This window comes from Eublepharis macularius, chromosome 4 (genome assembly GCF_028583425.1).
Source record: "Eublepharis macularius isolate TG4126 chromosome 4, MPM_Emac_v1.0, whole genome shotgun sequence".
NCBI lineage: Eukaryota > Metazoa > Chordata > Lepidosauria > Squamata > Eublepharidae > Eublepharis > Eublepharis macularius.
In genome coordinates, this window is record NC_072793.1 from 97,230,915 (window position 1) to 97,250,190 (window position 19,276).

The 19,276-nt window shown below is 43.1% G+C and overlaps 1 protein-coding gene across 5 annotated transcripts in view; it reads left to right on the top strand.

Annotated features, from left to right (window-relative positions):
• The window catches only part of LOC129327419 (acylamino-acid-releasing enzyme-like), a 45,082-nt gene that overhangs the window by 18,451 nt on the left and 7,355 nt on the right, over nt 1-19,276 (top strand). For 3 of the 5 annotated variants that reach the window (XR_008596820.1, XM_054976052.1, XM_054976055.1), the window contains exons 7-17: nt 466-603; nt 1,363-1,454; nt 3,076-3,116; nt 3,695-3,816; nt 4,299-4,359; nt 4,698-4,792; nt 5,684-5,735; nt 7,547-7,635; nt 8,244-8,382; nt 9,215-9,301; nt 9,593-9,673. Coding sequence is in view for 4 of the 5 variants with exons in the window: in XM_054976052.1 (XP_054832027.1) it covers nt 466-603; nt 1,363-1,454; nt 3,076-3,116; nt 3,695-3,816; nt 4,299-4,359; nt 4,698-4,792; nt 5,684-5,735; nt 7,547-7,635; nt 8,244-8,382; nt 9,215-9,301; nt 9,593-9,673 (997 nt within the window). In the remaining variant the exon portion in view is untranslated. The remainder of the gene's footprint in view (nt 1-465; nt 604-1,362; nt 1,455-3,075; nt 3,117-3,694; nt 3,817-4,298; nt 4,360-4,697; nt 4,793-5,683; nt 5,736-7,546; nt 7,636-8,243; nt 8,383-9,214; nt 9,302-9,592; nt 9,674-19,276) is intronic. The other 2 variants (XM_054976053.1, XM_054976054.1) reach the window with 2 other exon arrangements.

Here is a 19,276-nt window from a genome sequence, read left to right on the forward strand (position 1 = left end):
GTTGCTATAAGTCAGCTGTGTCTTGACAACACCTCCCACCCCCACCAATTCAGTGCTAACAACATATGAACATAAGATGCTGCCTAATACTGTGTCAGACCATTAGTCTATCATGGTCAGTATTAACTATTCTCACTGTAGCTCTGCAGGGTTTCAGGCAGCGGTCTGTCACATCTCCTCCTACCTGATCCTTTTAGCTAGAGATGCCAGGGGCCTTCTGCATACATAACTCCACCATTGTCTCATATAACAGTTTTGGAATTTTGGAGGCAAGTTTATGGAAGAAGGTAATAGGACCTGGTGGATAAGGCCCTGTCTACAAGCACAATGTCTGCAGCAAGCCCTGATGAGTGGGAAAAGCCTGCCTGCAGGTACCACTCAGGACTCTGTGTTTATCTCAGAGAGAACGACATGCCTTCAGGGAAGAACTCACCGTGATATATCTGCCCCTGTTTTTTTCCCTAGGGGGAGCAATTTGTGTACTATGACAATTGGGGAGAGATGCTGAGTGATTGCAGTGCCCCTGTCTTGTGTGTGCTGGATCTTGAAACCAGTGAAATTTCAGTCTCAGGCGGCATACCAGAACACATCTCTCCTGGGCAGGTTAGTGCACTGCAGCCTTGAAAGCCAATGGGGAAACTGCAGCCCCTATCAGAGATCACAGGCAGAGGAGAGGCAGGATTTAAACACAGCAAGGAAGAGGGGAGGCTCTGACCCAATTTTTGCTGAGTGTGAAATTGTTATGTTTGCTTTGTGAGAAAAGTATGAAGGAAACTTGCCTTGGGGCTCTTTGTCCCAGAGTCTGCTGTGGACTCTGAGCATTGCACACCCTTCTATTTTTCTTACATCTTTGGCAAGGTCAAGAATGCCTCTCTGTGGCATTTGGGATTCAGAGTTGGACAAGTACTGTGGGTGTGCAGAGCTCTCACCCAAATGAGAGAATCCAAGTTCAGTTAAGCCATACGTATCTCTCAACTCTTACAGGAAACCAATCACTGCTGGGGGCTTTCTTGTGGAGCCAGTGGAGCTGGCTCTAAGGCCCATCCACATCACAGCAAACTGAACTCAAGCTCCAGAGGCTGGAGTCTAGCAGGATCCTTCTGGAGAAAACATCATTTCTCATTAATTCTACCTGTCCCCACATCAGTTTTGTCATGGAAGTAGTATGTGCTGTTTCCTAGTGCTGTTTCCTAGTCTAGCCATCCTGCATAGGAGTAGGTCCTAATAGAAGACTCTAGGCTGGGTCAGGCCATTGCTGAAGCATTTGATCAGCTTCAGTAACATTACCCAGGGCGTAAGGGTAGATTAGATGATACTCCGAGGTGCTACTGGCTCATACTATGGCTTTGCTTCCCTGGCCAGGCCCTGTGGTTCCCTGATGACAATGGTATTGTGTTTGTTGGCTGGTGGCATGAGCCCTTCAGGCTGGGATTGAGAGCTTGCTCCAACAGAAGGTATTTTTTTACTTCATTTATACCCCACCTTTCTCCCCAATGGGGACCCAAACCTGCTTACATTGTACATGTCTCCCCTCCATTTTTTCCTCACAACAACCTGTAGGTTAGGCTGGGAGTGTGAGCCTGGCCCAAGGTCAAGCTGCAAGCTTCCATCACAGAGCAGGGCTTTGAACCCAGGTCTCCTAGAGTTAATCCGACATTCTAACCATTACACCATATTAGCATAGCAGTGAGGTCTCATTGGCCTACAACTGTGGAGGTGTATACGCTAGATCCTGCTCTCTGATTAGCTGTGCCGGGACCAGCTACTGCCTCGGGGCAATTCAGAGGGTTATAGACATTTTCATTCAGCTCCCAAATATGATAAGAAGAAAAACCCTACATCCTGAACTTCAAAGACATAGGTGGAGGGAATCCAAAAACAACATTGATGTAATATCTTTTTATTAGGACCAACCAAAATGTCATAAAATAGTACATGCAAGGTTTTATCAGGTTTCATCAGCTTAAGTGTAAAAGAGGGGGGAAGTGCAGAGAGAAAACACTGTTTAGGGCATAATGGAAAAGCCCAAAGTTTGTCTGTAATTTGTAACATTCTTAAAATGAAGACCAGTGTATGGCAGAGTGGGGTGTTGGTAGGGCTGAGCAATTCTGGACACAACTTCTGTGCAGAAAATACAGTGCAACAAAAAAATTGTTCTTGCCACTCTCAATTGCTAGAAAAGAAAGGGGGAAGAATGGTCTTCACAGATGTGACCACACCCAGTTTACAAATTTAAAAACAATGGGAGTTGGGCTTTTTGAATTTGCAAAACTTGGATATTAATTCAAGTGCTCTCTTTTTAAAAAATGGAGCCAAGAATGTGTTGTAGACTTAATTGTATGGCAATAGATACAAACAAGTTAGACTTCAGATAGCACCAAAAGCTTCTGGGGAGAAGAAGCAAAAAATGGAGTCTTTTGCTTTGAAAATGTAAACACCAGCAGTTCACCAGAGTACAGTCCAAGCCAGAACAAAGTCAATGATGTCAATGATAGCCTCTGAAATGTATTTATGTATTTTTTTGCTTCATTTATCTTCCACCTTTATCCCCTAATACAGCTTACATTGTTCTCCTCTCCTCAATTTTATCCTCACGATAAACCTGTGAAGGCAACCCAGCAAGGTTCCAAGGCAGAGCAGGGACTCAAACCTCAGGCTCTCAGATCCTAGTCTTACCACTACACCATGCTGGCATCAGTGGAAATGAGAATCGCAGGTTTGAGAGGGACTTGATGAGTCGCCCATTCACTGCTTTCAGGAAGATGCCTAAAGTTGAATTAGCTCACTCTTTCCTTGAGAAAGCACCAAGGAAGGAGAATCCACAGGCACCATCAGGTAGCTTAGTCTATGAAAAATGATACCAATAATTAACATGAAGGGCTTCCCTGAAACAGAATGTGAAGAGAAGCGTGGCAGTGGAGCTCCAGATTCTAAGCTTCACCATCTGTTAAGTGCAAATGTGGATATTTAGTCCCTTAGTGGTAATATATCTAAATCATCCTAGTGCTGATGCAGAGTGAAATTGGGGTTGCGGGAAATGTGTCAGTCCTCACCATTTCCCTCTTCTTGCCATAGGTCAGCCCTGTTTCTCTTGGAAGTCTCTGGAAGCAGCTGTGGTAAGTCATTTCAGAGGCTGTCCTTCAAAGGGGAGAATTTTGGAAAGTACAACTTTTCTTGGCTTAGTACTGTAGAGGAAGAAGAAGCTGTGCCTTCCAGATTCCCCCTTCCATGTAATTGTAAAAGACATAGGAGCCCCATTCTGAGAGAAGTTCTTCAGCCTGTGGCATTCAGGACTTTCTGATATTAATTTTTTCCTCTTTGCATTTTGGGAGGTAGCCAGGAAATGCCTGGGAACATGTGGCTTTCTAATGTGTCTCTCTGCCGGTTCAAATGGTCTAAATCTATCTGATATTGCAAAGACACTGTGTAACTTCCTTCAGTCATGTCATTGCTCCTTATGCTTTGTATTTTCAAACTGTGAGAAAGGAAATGTGTTCTCAGAAGAAGCCCTAGAAATATGGCTATGGGGACTTCTTAGAAGATGGATTCAGATGTTTACCATTCATGTGGTGGTAATTTTACCATCTGGGAGTTTGGGAGCAATTTTGGAGAGGACAAAGCTGTGTCGTGAGTTCTGCGCTCATAAATCCCCCTCTGCCTTCTCCTTGATGCTGCATAATGATTATGGTTGCAGAGCTGCTGTCCTCAGATTGCCAGGCTGTCTCTTCTCCACGACTGAGCCCTGAGGGAACCCACCTGCTCTACTTAGAGGGGCCAGTATTTGGGCCTCATCGCCAGTGCCTGAAGCTGCAGTTGGTGAGTGTGAGAGACCACAATGAGGAGGACAGTTGGCGGGGACATACAGCTGGGGGCCTGTGAAACAAGACCTTTGCAGCAAAAAGCATGCCTATAGCAGGACAGCCAAGTTTGACATGACCTTGAAATGAGATGCAAAATATAAAAATGGCACACACATGAAATGGATAGTTTCGATGGGTATCCGTGTTGGTCTGCAGTAGCACAGCAGGACTGGAGCCAATGGCATCTTAGAGACCAACAAGATTTTCAGAGTGTAAGCTTTTGAGTCAGAACTCCCTTCTGACATCCATATGAAATGGATGTTATTCTCGCTGCAAATGCATAATCTTTTCCAGGAATTCAGAATTCCTTGATGGGGGTTGTGTGGTAAATAGTTGGGAATTAGTTACTCAAAAGGAACAGAGAAACCTGAACCTTGGGATCTAGCTATTCCCTGTGTCTCCAAATAAAATCTCTGATTGATCTTCTCTCCTGCCTAGCTCAACTGGCAAACAAAGCTCACATCCACAGTAGTGGATGTGGTCAGGACTGCCACAGCTGGTAAGTCCCAGTTTCAGCTGCTGAAAATGCCATCTCCAGCTGGCTTTTTCGGATCACCCTGCTATTCTACTCAGTTCGAGCGCACGCCTCCTGCTGCTTCTTTCTATCACATAGCTCTTACTTCCTTAAACACAAAAAAGCCCCAGTGTTTCCTTTTTTCACTTGAAAACGGTGAGCCTTATGAGTGAGAAATATGCCTGTCAGCCGTATTTCCACATGCTAGCTTCAGCTGCTTGATCCCTGTCTACAGAGTTCCTCTCGAAGCGTCTGGCTTTGTCCGTGTATGTTTCTTTTTTCTGTATAAAAGCTCTTCACTGGGCTTGTCTTCTCCTTTTAAGGTTTTTGGGGGATTTATTCAGGGGCGCTGCCCCAGCTCTGCTGGGCAACAGACAACCGCAGAGTCCTGCTGAGTACTCCTCAGAAGAGCAGGAAGGTATGTTCAGGCTTCAGGGGAGTTCTGGGACATTGAGGAAGTGGGCCAACATATGGATGTAGGGATGTTGGGAAGTAATATCTTGAAGGAAATCCAAAGCAAAGAGCAAAACATCTAGCTCTATGTGGTGTGGATGCAAAACCATTAACCTTAGAAAAAGTGGATTACATGATATCTCTACACACACACACCCTCCCCAAACACACTTTTTAGAAACAACATTTTTATCCCATCTTTTGTCCAAGGAGTTTAGGGCAGCATACATCATTAACTTCTTCCTCCATTTCATCCCCACCACAAACCTGTGAAGTAGGTGAGGTTGAGAGAGTATGACTGACCAAAGGTCACCCATATGAGCACCATAGCAGTTTGGGAATTCAAACCTGGGTCTCCCTAATCCTATTCCACTGCTCCAACTGTTGCACCACATGGGCTTTCTACTTCTCCCAGGAAATTCAGAGCAGCATTTGGACTGCATGGCAATCCATAGTAGGTAAGGCTGAGAGACTGAACTTCATTGGTGCACAAAGATTTGCATCTGGATTTCCTTGGTTCTAATAATAACACACTCTAGCAGCTGTATCATATGGGCTTTCAGAATGCTAAACCTTATTTACAGTTGACAGTGTTGAGCCAGATTTATTGAACATGAAAGGGCTTAGAGGAAGAAGAAGCAAAGAGTCCTGAAAGAAGATTGCCATCTGTCTTAAGTTGTGGAGGGGAGCGGGGCTGGAAGGATGGGAGCTTGTCTTACAATCTAATTAGCTCCAGGTATGCTTTCCCTCTCCAGAGATCATGAGAGGGGGACAAGTGGTGACCAAATGTAATTATTGGATGTGTTCTTGTAGCCCAGCAGCAGTTTGCCCAAAATGGTTCTACATTCTGTTTCAGGAACTGTTGGTGGTGGATACCAGACTGGGAAGTGTGAAGTGTATTACAGCAGGTACAATCCCATCTTTAGGCTGTAGGCTGCAGGAACTAGATTGTTGCTGTGGAACTCCATTCCTAGGAACAGATGTAGTAGTCAGGAGGAGTCCCATATCTAGTGCTTTCGCCCATTTCATAGAACTCTGTCTGTTGGGAAAGGCTGATATAGGAGACATTTCATACGCTATCTAGCCATGTGTCCATACTCTGGTTCCTTTACTTCCATTGGGCTTGCAACATTCTGCAGATGAGCCTGTGCTACACTCCTAGGCCAGTGTAGTGAAACTGGAAGCTTAATGCTAAAGCTCTGCAATTTACTCTGCAAACAACTGGTACAAGAAATCCAAATTTTTCCAGAATTGGCTGGCCTTGCCTTTACTTTGAATTATATTTTATTGGGCTGTGAAGGTCAGCAAGCCTTTCAAGAAGTGAGCTGGGTACTTTTCCGCCACTCAAATGGGGCAAGTCTATTAGTTTTGGCCTTTGCTGATCATCTACTTTAGTACAATAAAATCCCAGTTGCAGATTCTCACGTCTCTTCGCTTTTAAATCATTGTATCCATCTTAGATGCTCATCATTTCTGGAAAAATGAAGAAGAATCTTGTGGCAGCTTTCAAAAAATAAAATCACAGCTGCAGCCCATTTACTGTATACAGCCCAGTTTTCTGTTAACATTATGCTTCTGCTGTGCGGATATTGCATTTTCCTAGTAGTGTATGGATATGCCACAATTTCTGCCTGGGTAAACACAGATAAGGACATCCATGCTATAGTGGCTGCAGTGTGAAATGTGGTCATGCAAGTAATAGTAAATATTTCCTGTAGGAATGGTGAGCGCTCTTCTGTTTGGTTTTTAGTGAGAAGAAACAGGCAGATAGCAGCACAGGAGTGTCTAATCCAGCCCCCAGTTCTGAGGGTGTCCTCTTCTGTATCCAGCCACTTTCTCCTGTGTAGAGCTGAGACTGGGCTTGCCAATTCTAGGTTGGGAAATTCCTTGAATTTTGGAGAGAGCAGAGTTTGGGGGGGGGGGGAGACAAGGATCTCAGCAAATTATAATGCCATAGAGCCCACCCTCCAACGCAGCCATTTTCTCCAGGGGAACTGATCTCTCTAGTCTGGAGATGAGTTGTAATTTTGGGAGATCTCCAGGCCTCACCTGGAGGTTGGCAAAGCTAGCTGAGACACACTCAAGATGCAGGCAAATGGCTCTTGAGCACACTTTTCCCTGTGTGATCAGCATTTGAAGTTTAGACAGCCATCATTCAGCCCTTTGGGGATTTGACATCTGCAGCTTGTTCCCATGTGCCAGCCAAGACACAAACAAATGGGAGTGAGCAAATGAGGTTTGCAAAAGGAGACCTCTGACTAAGCTGGTGTTTGCTATTCCACATGGGGACGAGGAGCTTAGAGCCCTTGCCTCAGCTCTCAGGGAAGCTGGTCTGTAACACTGCTGGCCCCTCCCACACTTGCTCCATTCAAAAGAGGCTTCCTCTTAAATACAAATGGCTGACTATCGGAGGCTGGGCCCTGCATTACTCTGTTAGTCCAGTATGGGGCATCTCATCTAGCATTTGTGTGGAAGAGCGCAGTTTACTTTTGCAAGCTTTTGCTTTTTAAATCTTTATTCCATTAGAAAGTTATTTGTTGCCCTTCTTCTGGACTAGAGCATCCTATTCCTTTAAAGAAGCAAACATAAGAAAGTCCCCCATACTCAGCTAAGCCCCCCCCCAGCAAATGTAAATATTGTGGACTTTGACATGTGTTAGACTGTTTCACAAAGGCTGAATTGCACTCACTGAATCTTTGTTCTCCTTGTTCCATCCGAGGCTCACCAGAGGGTAGCTGGACTCTGCTGGGAATTCAACAGGATCTGTTGGTGGTCAGCTGCTCATCACCAAGTTGCCCTCCAAGCTTGGTAAGAAGGAGCATCTGCAAGCCCAGCAGAGCAGCCCACCATCTCCCTTTGTGAATCTTTCTGAGTATGGTCAACAAGGGGTGGTGATGCCCTCTCATTGTTGCCCTTCTCTTTTCTGAAATGTTCATGTGTTTGTCCTCTATAGATAGATCATCTAGGAAAATGCTGGCCAAAAAAATATAGTGGGCATTCTCTTATTATCGTTAATTAGCTTTCTTTATACATGAAGACAGGATGTCAAAAATGTCACTTAGGTGGTGCCTTAAGAAATCTCAGTTCAAACACCAGGTTCTTCCACAGAAATACTTCTGTCAACTCATGCCTTGTCCTCCAAGACAGGCTGCTTAATCATGTTAAGAGGTCTGAGGGCCAAGCTAGAAGTGACGAATTACACTTGAATGGCAGGTGAACAGACTCACATGTATTCCTCCCTGTTCACTTGCTCTCCACGCGATTGTGTAGAGTGCAAGTGGAGTGCAAGTGAATAGAAAGGAATACATGTGAGTCTGTTCACTTGCCATTCAAGTGTAATTCATCATTTCTAGCTTGGCTCTGAGTTCAACATTGCCTGTCACTTCCTGTAACAGAATATTGTATCTGCTTTGTAGAAGGTGGGTGTGCTTCCCCCTGCAGGGAGAGAGCTGGAACTGCAGTGGATGAGTGTGGTGGAAACCTCTGTACTACCAGATTTGGAATGGAAAATCCTCACGGTGCAGCCACCTGTGACTGAGGAGGGCATTGCATACAGTAAGGAGCAGGAGCGTGGAGACTCCAGCCAGCCTATAATCCACTCACTAGGTTGACTGGAATTTATTGAGGATTTTGCAATTAGTTGAACCAAAACAGCTTTCGGTAGTAGTACAAATTGGGCATTGCCTGACTGATGAGGATGGATAAAGCATAGGGAAATTCCACCTTTTATTAATTCTCTATGGGTTAAGGTCTGATGCTGGCACAGAAATAGTTGAGAGAAATGGTAGACCTTATTCTGGATGCAGACATCAGAGAGATTACTCAAATGGGGACTCTGGGATGTCACACTAAGAACTCGTTGAGCTTAGATTCCAGGAACAGAACCTCAGTATGAGCTTTCAGTTACAGATGACAAATGAGAAGGACTTGACATTGCACTGAGAGGCTGGTATCATCTTGTATCATCATTTAGGGCTGAGTAAAGATGGGGAAACTTCTGATGCTTCATTTCACACTTCTAGAGAGCCTCTGAGACTGCTTGTAGTTAGTTTGTAGCTCGATCCAATTTCCGTAAGCATAATATCTGGGCTGGCCCTGTCATCAGGTGCCATGCGTTAACTGTCAAAGCAGAGATTTTGAGGTGCTGTTAAAGGATAGCAAATTTTCAGTAATTGAATTATATTCTTTTACTGGAGGGGAAAGGGCAGGATTTTGATCTTCCATTAAAAGTCTTAGTTTGCCTCTGTATGACATAGGAGAAAGTCTCACTTCCTCTAGTTTTGGGAACCCTAAGTACATGGGGAGGAATGAAGCATGGTGTGCCTGTTGACTTCCCCAGTCAACTGGATGTTGGTGAACTGCAACTAATCTGTGGCCTCCCTCGCAGCAGACCAGGCATTTGAAGCCCTGTTGCTGAGACCACAAGGAAGCCCACAAGGACAAAAGGACTTCCCGCTTATTGTTTCTCCACATGGTGAGTGACACCTCTCATGTAGTCTGAATAAACCTCTTTCTACTAGACCCCTCCAGCATCTTTTCTGTCAAAGATGGTTATAAATCCATTACCATTTTTCTTTAGGTGGCAGGGAATCCAGAATGGTTTTGTGTCTGAAAATGTTTTTTAATCTGCACTGTGAGCCACTGTAACATTTACAGATCTCAGCTCCTGATGGGGAGGGAGATGCTTGACAGAACTGTGTTGCTTGGGCTTCTCAGAGCTCTTTTCCAGAAGCCCTTCTCTGTACACCTGCTATTCTCATTTCAGGTGGCCCACATGCAGTCTTTGAGGCCTGTTGGCATCCAACCATGGCCTGTCTCTGCCAGCTGGGTTTTGCAGTGCTCATGGGTGAGTACAAAGGAGCCCTGTATCTCCTTTCCCACCCTGTTACCAGAAATGGTCTCCTTGCATAAATATGATTTATGGGGGAATTAGCTAGCAAGGAAGACAGCTATACGAGAGGCGGTAACTGGAATCTATCTCCTTTGTATGCCAGGTCCCTTCCTACAATCAAACAAGCAAGTCTGGTGCTTAATATTAAACAATAACTTTTATTAAACACAAGAACTTCATGCGCATACACACCAATTACTGGGGGAAGATAATCACACACACACACAGAGTCCTAGGAAATATATCCAGAGATTTGGGAATAGAGCGAGGGAGCAAGTATATCTACCTATCCTGGAGAAGGGAGTCCAGTCTGTGGTAGGGAGAGAGAGAGAGCTTCAAACGGCCAATGTCCTCGGCAAGGCAAGAGGCTTAGAGCAAACCTCAAGGGAACATTACTTGTGGATCCAGAAACGTGTTCAAAGGAAGATAGGTTTAGGGAAGAAACCCTAAGGGAGCAGCATCCTGGAAGCTAGTACAATTTGAATGGGTAAAATGTGCCCTGAAGTGGAGGAGAGTCCTCCTAGCAGTTAGGACAAAGACTCCAGTGGTGTTCCTGGGTTGGACAAAAGGTTTGAGTACTTTGATTGGCAGCTGCCAGGGTGTGTAAATGCAGATGCAAAACAAGTTCTAGCACTGCACAAAAAGGATGGTTTTTCTGATGAAGTACACTGGAGCTAGGTTAAGTGTTTTTAGGGAGGGGATACATTGTGCCAGGAACGACTGTCTATACGTACGAATGTCATTTGATTATCTCCTCAATCACGGACAGGAGATCTCATCACAGAGGGAAGGAGAGGAATGTGCTAAGTGGGGGTGACGCTGCGAGTCCTTTATTGTTCTGGGCACCAGCAGGGCTGGCGATGGCAGTAAATCCAATCAAGCCACGGTCGCTCCACATTCCAGAGCAGCATTCCTTGCATGCCTGGTTCTCCCAGGTGGGACATAGCAACAGCAGGGGCTCTCTGACTGGCTAAACCATAGCCATTTTAAACTCCAGAGGCTTGTACACTTTTAATATTACACGCAGCTATATGAAAACTGCTGTACAACTGGCAGAGGCCGGGCTGACTGCGTACAACCCCTCTGAGGGTATATCCAGATCATCAGTGCATACGCTCTGCAACTGAGTCTGACTCTTTGTGTCTTAGCCTTGCAAGGTCTCCATTCCCATTGTAATGGATGGGAGAAGGGGCAGTGCTCGAATTAAGGATGAAGAGACTTAATTCAATCATTAAAGAATTATGGTCGAATCATATCCCCTCTCTGGTATCCTTCTGAAAATAGTAGCTAAGGGAGATGTCACAAAAAGTAAGGTGGTAGCCCCCATATGCCTCCCCTTAGAATTTGAACACTGGAAAGAGGGATCTTTGGTACAAGGGGATTATCATTAGAGATGGGCACGAAATGGGAAAAAAACGAAACAAGCGTTTTGCGTTTTGTCACTTTCCATGAATCACGAACTGTCACGAAATTGTCCCGTTTCATGAAACAATTTGTTGTTGTTTTTTTGAAAATTTTTTTATTGGGTTAGGATCAATTATTTTCACATTACAATCAATTCTCCCATTTCCCAATTTCTAACCCCCTCCCTTTCCCCCCCTTTTTGTTGACTTCCAACAGTTTTCCAACCCTTTGTCCCTTTTCCCTTACTCCTTTTATATTCCTCTATCTAACAAGTATATATTCTCCCTTTATTCTAAGCAATAATTCTTTAACTATTTTTGATACTCTGTACCCTAACTTTGAGTCCCTTTTTCCCTGTTGGATAAACAATTTATCCCATTTTTCATAATTTCAAATATTTCTATAGATCATAAACCATATAAACCATACATTCATATAAATCAACCAATTTAACTTATGCTCTATGTGTTACTCATTCTACTTATCTTCTTCTTTCTGCTTTAGTTATATTTAATTACATTACTATTTTTGTCCCCCTTCAATTATAAATCTATATAACTATCATCATATAATATCAATCAATTTGACTCATATATATCTTCAGATAAACTTATTCAGTTTGGTACATTATACAAATTTTACCAAAAATAATGTTAATTAGTCAGTCCTTATGATTAATCCTTATGGTTAATTATTTTCTATCAATATTCTATATCTTATTCTACATATAATAATCTAATGACATAACTGCTTAGAAATTTTCATTTACCTCTTCGCCCCCCCCGGTAAAGTCACCCCCCTCTGCATTTTATTGTATTTCAATAGTTCTCAAACTGCCACAGTTCTCCTCCCACCTCCCATTTCTTCACCAAATATTGTTTCAGCTTCTCCCAGTCTGTGTTGAACTGTCCTGGGTCAAGGTTTCTCAATTTTCTTGTCATTTTGTCCATTTCTGCCATATACAGCAATTTGTAAATCCAGTCTTCGATAGTTGGCACTTCTTGTACTTTCCATTTTTGCGCATACAAAAGTCTAGCTGCTGCTGTCATGTAAAATAACAATGTCCTATGTTGAGCTGGAATGCCCTCCATTCCCAAGTTCAGTAGCAGGAGTTCTGGGTTCTTATTAATTTGAAATTGTAAAATCTCACTTATTACTCTTATTATTTCCCCCCAGTACTGCCTAGCTACCTCACACGTCCACCACATATGATACAGGGAACCCTCATGTTTTTTACATTTCCAGCATTTGTTAGAGGTGTTCAAATTCCCTAGCGCAATCTTCTTTGGTGTCATGTACCAACGATAAATCATTTTGTAAATGTTCTCTTTGATATTAGTACACGTCGTAGTCTTCATTGTAGTCTTCCACAAGTATTCCCATGCCTCCATTGTTATTTCTTTATTAAAATTTATGGCCCACTTCACCATTTGTACTTTAACTGTTTCATCTTCAGTATACCATTTCAACAGTACTTGGTATACCTTAGAAATTTCCTTCTTGTCATCTTTTAAAAGTGTCTGCTCTAGTTCCGAATTCTCTGTTCTTATGCCTCCCTTTGCAGAGTCCGAATTGTAGAGATCTCTGATCTGTCTGTACTGAAACCAATCATAATTTGGTGATAACTCGTCCTCTGTCTTTATTTTAAGTTTAGAAGATTCTATTCGGGTTATCTCCTTGTAAGTTAAACACTGTTGCTCAGTATCGACAGCTCTCGGATCTATTACCTCATATGGAACCACCCACAGGGGGGTTCCTTCTTGTAAATAGTCTCTGTACTTCTTCCAGGTTGCATATAGGCTTCTCTGTATATAATGATGTAAGAACATCGAATTCGCTTTTACTTTGTCATACCATAGATATGCATGCCATCCAAATATTTTTTTGTATCCCTCTAGGGCCAATAATTTCTTATTCTTCAGCATCATCCAATCTTTCAACCACACTAGGCAGATTGCGTCGTAGTAAAGTCTTAGATTGGGCAGTTGCATTCCGCCTCTTTCTTTTGCATCTTGTAAAACTTTCATTTTCACTCGAGGCTTCTTGCCTGCCCAGACAAAATCTGATATTTTCCTCTGCCATTTTTCAAACTGCTTAGAGTCCCGAATAATTGGTATTGTCTGTAGCAAAAACATTACTCTTGGTAACACATTCATCTTAACTGCTGCAATCCTTCCCAACCATGACAAATTCAATCTATTCCATTTAATCAGATCTCGCTCTATCTGAGTCCATAATTTTTCATAGTTATTTTTGAATAGATCTATATTCTTAGCCGTCAGTTCAATTCCCAAATATTTCACCTTACTTGTTACTTCGCAATCTGTTATTTCCATTAGCAATTGTTGTTTTTGCTTAGTCATATTTTTACATAATATCTTTGACTTCTTTTTATTAATATAAAAACCTGCTAAATCTCCAAACTCCTTGATCTTGTCTATCACTTTTGGCATATTCTCCATTGGGTCCTCTACAATTAACATTATATCGTCCGCAAATGCTCTGACCTTGTAAGAAAAGTCCTTTATTTTTATTCCCCGAATTTCTTCGTCTTGTCGTATTTGTATCATCAGGATCTCCAATACCAAAATGAATAACAGCGGAGACAACGGGCAACCTTGTCTTGTTCCTTTGCTTATAGTCAGTTTCTTAGTCGTCTCGTCATTCACTACAATTGCTGCATTCTGGTCTCTGTAAATTTCCTTAATTGCTCTTATGAATCTTTCTCCCATTTGTAGCTTTTCCATAGTGGCAAACATAAAGTCCCAGTCACTCTACGCTGGGCTACCCCTGGGCCTGATCCGGAAACTACAACTGGTCCAGAATGCGGCGGCACGGGTCCTGACTGGTATACCTTACCAGTCACACATCACACCTGTCCTGCGCCAGCTGCACTGGCTTCCAGTTGAATTCCGAATCAGGTTCAAAGTGTTGGTTCTTACCTTTAAAGCCCTGAGTGGGTTGGGACCGGCATATCTTCGGGACCGCCTCTCCCTGTACATTCCCCGGAGATCGCTCCGATCAGCGAATAAATATTTACTTGTGGTCCCCGGCCCTAAGGAAGCCCGCCTGGCTTCAACCAGGGCCAGGGGTTTTTCAGTCCTGGCCCCAGCCTGGTGGAACGCTCTGTCAATGGAAACCCGGGCCCAGCGGGACATATTATCGTTCCGCCGGGCCTGTAAGACAGAGCTGTTCCGCCAGGCGTTTGGTGATTGAAGGGGGCGGTGCCATGTCGGCCTCCCACCTTTGGGGTGGGGAAGGTTCTCCCCACCACTGCACCTTGTTAATTTGTTTTATTATTTGTATATTGATTTTAGTTTTTGTTTTTTATCAATTTTAACTGTTCACCGCCCAGAGCCCCTGGGATGGGCGGTGTATAAATTGAATAAATAAATAAATAAATAAATTGTCAAACGCTTTTTCAGCATCAACAAAGAAGAAACCAACCTCTTTATCACAACGCTTGTCGTAGTATTCAATAGCGTTAATCACTGTCCTTAAATTGTCTCTAATTTGTCTATCTGGCAAAAAGCCTGCTTGTTCCTCCTCAATAACTTCCGAAAGCCATCCCTTCACTCTCTCCGCCAGTATCTTCGCAAAAATTTTATAGTCATTATTAAGTAACGATATAGGTCGGTAGTTTTTCACATTAGTCAGATCTTGACCCTCTTTAGGGATCAATGATATGTTAGCTTCGTTCCAAGTATCTGGAGTCCGTTGATCCTTTAAAACTCCATTGATCACCTCTTTTAGGAATGGTGCCAGTTCATTGGCCATTACCTTATAGAATTTAGCTGTAAGTCCATCTGGCCCTGGCGCCTTTCCCAAATTTGTTGACTGTATTGCCTTTCTTATTTCCTCATCCGTTACTTCATTATTCAATCTATCTCTCCAAGCTTCCGAAATTACTGGGAGTTTCATTTTATCCAAGTATGTCGCTATTAATTCTTTATTCACCTCTTTCTTGTTGTACAATTTAGCATAAAATTTGTAGAAGGCTCTACTAATGGCTGTCTGTTCCAAATATGTTTTATTATCTTCACATATTTTATTTATAGTTTTCTTTTCCTTTCTTTTTTTCAGTTGCCATGTCAGGTATTTCCCAGGTTTATTTTCACCTTCAAACGCTTTTTGATTCAGTCTTTTAAGATTCCACTCCAATTCTTTGTTATTCATTGCTGTCAGCTGTTCTTGAAGTATTTTAATGTCCTGATAAATTTTCTTTTTCCCTGGTCTCTTCTTTAACTATGTTTCTTTGACTTTTATTTTTTCCACAATCTCCTGTCTCTTCTCTTCTTTCTTTTTCCTGGCTCTACCATTTAAGTCCATTAGTATGCCCCTAATTACCGCCTTGTAGGTATCCCAAACCTTGTTGGTTGGTACTTCTTTATTCATGTTATATTGTATGAAGAATTTTGTCTCTCTTCTCAACATTTCCAAGTTCTCTCCCTCTTGTAACAAATCCTCATTTATTCTCCATCCTTTCCTTTTTCTCCTTCTCCCCAATTTCCACATGATTGGATTATGATCTGAGCCTACCATCGGCATTATTTCCACCTCCTTAGTCCATAACGCTAAGTCTTTTGAGGCCCAGATCATGTCAATTCTCGATAGTGTAGAATGCCTTGCAGAAAAGAACGTAAATTGTCTACTTTTGGGGTTTTGTCTTCTCCATACATCTTCTAAAGTCTCCTGTTGTATCAATTCAAAAAAGAGCTTTGGTAACAGTCCTCTTTTCTTTTGTGCCGTTGATAATTTTTTGTCTAATTCCAAATTTGTCACTCCATTGAAGTCTCCAGCAAGAATTATCTGGTCATATGAAAGTTCATCTAGTTGCCTCCTCAAATCCTCAAAGAAGCTTTCTTTTGCTCCGTTAGGTGCATAAACTCCAACTACCAGCACTCTCTTTAGATTCCATATACATTCCACTGCTATAAATCTGGCTTCCACATCTTTCATTACAAATTTTGGCTGCAGCTCCTCTTTTATATACAACACCACTCCTCTTTTTTTCTTATTAGAGGCTGCTGCAAAATCATTACCCAATTTTTTCAGTTTCAAATATTTTACATCTTGTTTTCTGATATGGGTCTCTTGCAAACATACAATATCACATTTTTGTTTTAATAGCCAGTGGAAAATACTTTTTCTCTTGTTTGGTGAATTTAGTCCATTTACATTCCAAGATAAAACTTTACCTTCCATATTCATAGTCTTGTTGCTGGTAAGTCTTTTTCATTGTCCCTTAAGAATCGCTCCATCTCTCGCTCAGATCTGATACGCTTTTTGGCCCCTCCAAATTCAAAGGATACACCTTCTGGTAATTCCCATCTATACCTGATTTTCATGTCCTTCAGAATCTGAATTAGTGCTTTATATTTTTTCCGATCTAGTAACACCGATCTGGGTAGTTCCTTCATGATGATAATCGTCTTGCCATCAATCTCCAATGGATCTTGAAACTGTTTAGTCACAATCTTCTCTTTCATATTTCGAGTCGTGAACTGCACAATCATGTCTCTTGGTAATTTCCTCTGGGTCGCGATTCTTGAATTTACACGATATACCACATCAAGGATAGCCACAACTTCCTCCTCCTCCTTTCCCAGGTATTCAGCTAACACCTCAGTCATCTGTTCTTGCGCTGTCTTTCCTTCCACTTCCGGCAAGCCACGAAATCTCAGCTGCTTCTCCATGTGTTTACTTTCCGCAACCGCCATTCTTCCCCTCATCAGTCTCATCTCTGTTTGTTGCGTGTCAGCTAAGTTCTCCACTGCACCTTCCACTACTTTGACTCTCTGCTGTGTCCCTTGCAATTCGTTTTGTATTATTTCCATACCTTTCTTCACTTCTGACAGCTCAGTTTTCACTGTCTGTTTAACCTCTTTAATCAGCTCCAGTTTCATGTCCTTAAGTTCTTTAATCACTTCTAAAAGTTTTTTATCCAGGTTTTCTATTGCCGATTGCCACTCTTTTTTCGACATCGTGGGGCTTGCTTTAGCTCGCTCCCACGAGTCCGCTCTCTTCCTTAACTCCGTGGCGTAAAATTTAATGTCTTTTTAAATTCAAATGTCCCAGTCTTCTTGCAAAAAAAAAAAGGCTTTTAAAAAGTCCAAAATGTCGGGCGTCTTTTCTCTATGGGTTTTCTATGATTTTTGTAATCCAAAATGGCTTACTTCCTCTTCCGCTGAAGCCGCGACCCTTCCCCTTTCAAAGATGGCGATTCCCTTCTTCCTGCCCTTCGGCAAGGGCCGCTTCTCTCCAGCAACTCTATTGCTATTACGTACTTCCTGTTTCCCGACTTCCCACATTAGCTCTCGCGATGGTAAATTTTTCTCACAGCTCCGTAACCGCAAGTATTCAAAACAATAGTCCAATTTCTTTAATAACTCCTTAAACTTAGTCTCTTTTCTTATGCAACTCTTGCCGAGTCTTCCCCTCCTTTTTACTAGCCTGTTGCAGTTTGAAAATCTACTTTAATTCTTCTTTACTTTTTACAATCTGTCCCGTATCAGAAGATAGTGATCTTTACCTTCTCATTCACTTTCCTTGGGTTGTAATCGCTGTTTCAATCTTAATTTCTCCTCTCCACTTCTTTCCCCTTTTGAAGCTTGGGTACGTAGGTCTTATGCCAACCGCATTGGCCCCGAAACTGCCGCAGAGATCTTAGCCGACCTGTCGCAGGGTGGGACCTCAAGGGTCGGGAGGGGGCCCGTTGCGCAGAGCCCCCCCTCGCCCGAGATCAACGCGCCCTGAGGTCTTGAGCGTTCTTTGCCTGCTCTCCGCCTGAGAGCAGTCGGCCGCGGGCTAAATTTCCCCCGCCGGCCGCTTAAAACGGCAGTCCGGTCTGCTCCGCAAATGGAGCTGCTTCAGACCTCCATGAATCCCAAACCGGAAGTCGCTCATGAAACAATTTGTTAGTTTCATGATTAGTCAGAACCCAGGGTACTTCAATGGCCCCCTTCATACCCAGAGATGCCAAACTTACAGGGAGACTTCAGCAGGCTCTCCTCCACCCACCCTCCCCAACAAGCCAGCAAGAACAAATGCTCTAAATAAGAATATAAGCAAAGAAAATTAAAGAAAAAAAGGTAGGCCTCAGTCAAGTAGGCACCAGAGCCAGGCAATGGCATGAGACTGTGGTTGGGTGAGGTGGAGGAAAGAAGGCACCCTCACCCAACGACCTGCCCAGCAAGGCCAAGAGCTGAAAATAAGAAAGAGGCTTTTCAGTCTCTTTTAAAGCAGCAGTAAATCCAGCCAAAAGCTCCGAATTCCACTCTCTCACTCCAAATCCCAGCAACAGGTCCTCCCTATCCCTCTGTCTACTGGAACTGAAAAGCACGAGGCAGAGAGCTGTGCCTTATATAAGAAAATGTTCACATAGAGCAGAACAGGTGATCTCTAGTTGGCAAACAGACCTGCCTAACACGGTTTGGAGGGATGAGATTGGTGTCCCCATGGCTACAGAAGGCCCATCTCCTCAGTTGCCTAGGGGATTAACCCCCCTGCTCCTTGCTGTATAGGGCAGAATGGAAGCTCTCCAGTTAGCAGGGAGAGCTGCCTATCATGGTTATGTGGGCTAAGATTGGGGTTTCCAATGGCAACAAAAGGTCTGCAGACATTCCGGGCCTATGTTGCCTAGGGAATCAATGGATCGACGCCAGCCTGTCTGGCATCATGAATCATTCACAAATCGAATGAATCAGCCCCCAAAGTTGTGAATTTCGTTAAAAAACGTGGCCCCCATAAAACATGTTTCGCAAAACACAAATCAGCCCGATTCATCATGAAATTTGATTCATATTTCGATCCGTGCCCATGTCTAATTATCATGTGAGTCCAGAGGGGGCTCCCATCTTCTGACAGAACTTTAGTAATCCAGGAAGGTGTTATCATCTCCACAATGCTGGGTTAAACTAGCCTTTTTCTTGATCTGATCAGTCCTTTCTGCCTGAGAAATACCTTTATTAGTTAGCTACGCAACATGACCAAAGAAAATTGAAATTGCCTTTGTCTATACTAGCAGAAGGAAATGGAAAAGACTAGATTAGTAGACACTCCTTGTGGAATGTTCCATGTGTAGGTGCATGGGGGAGGGAGAAAATAGTGCTTAAGTGGATCTCAAACTAAAGCCTGAGGGGGTGAAGTGTTCCG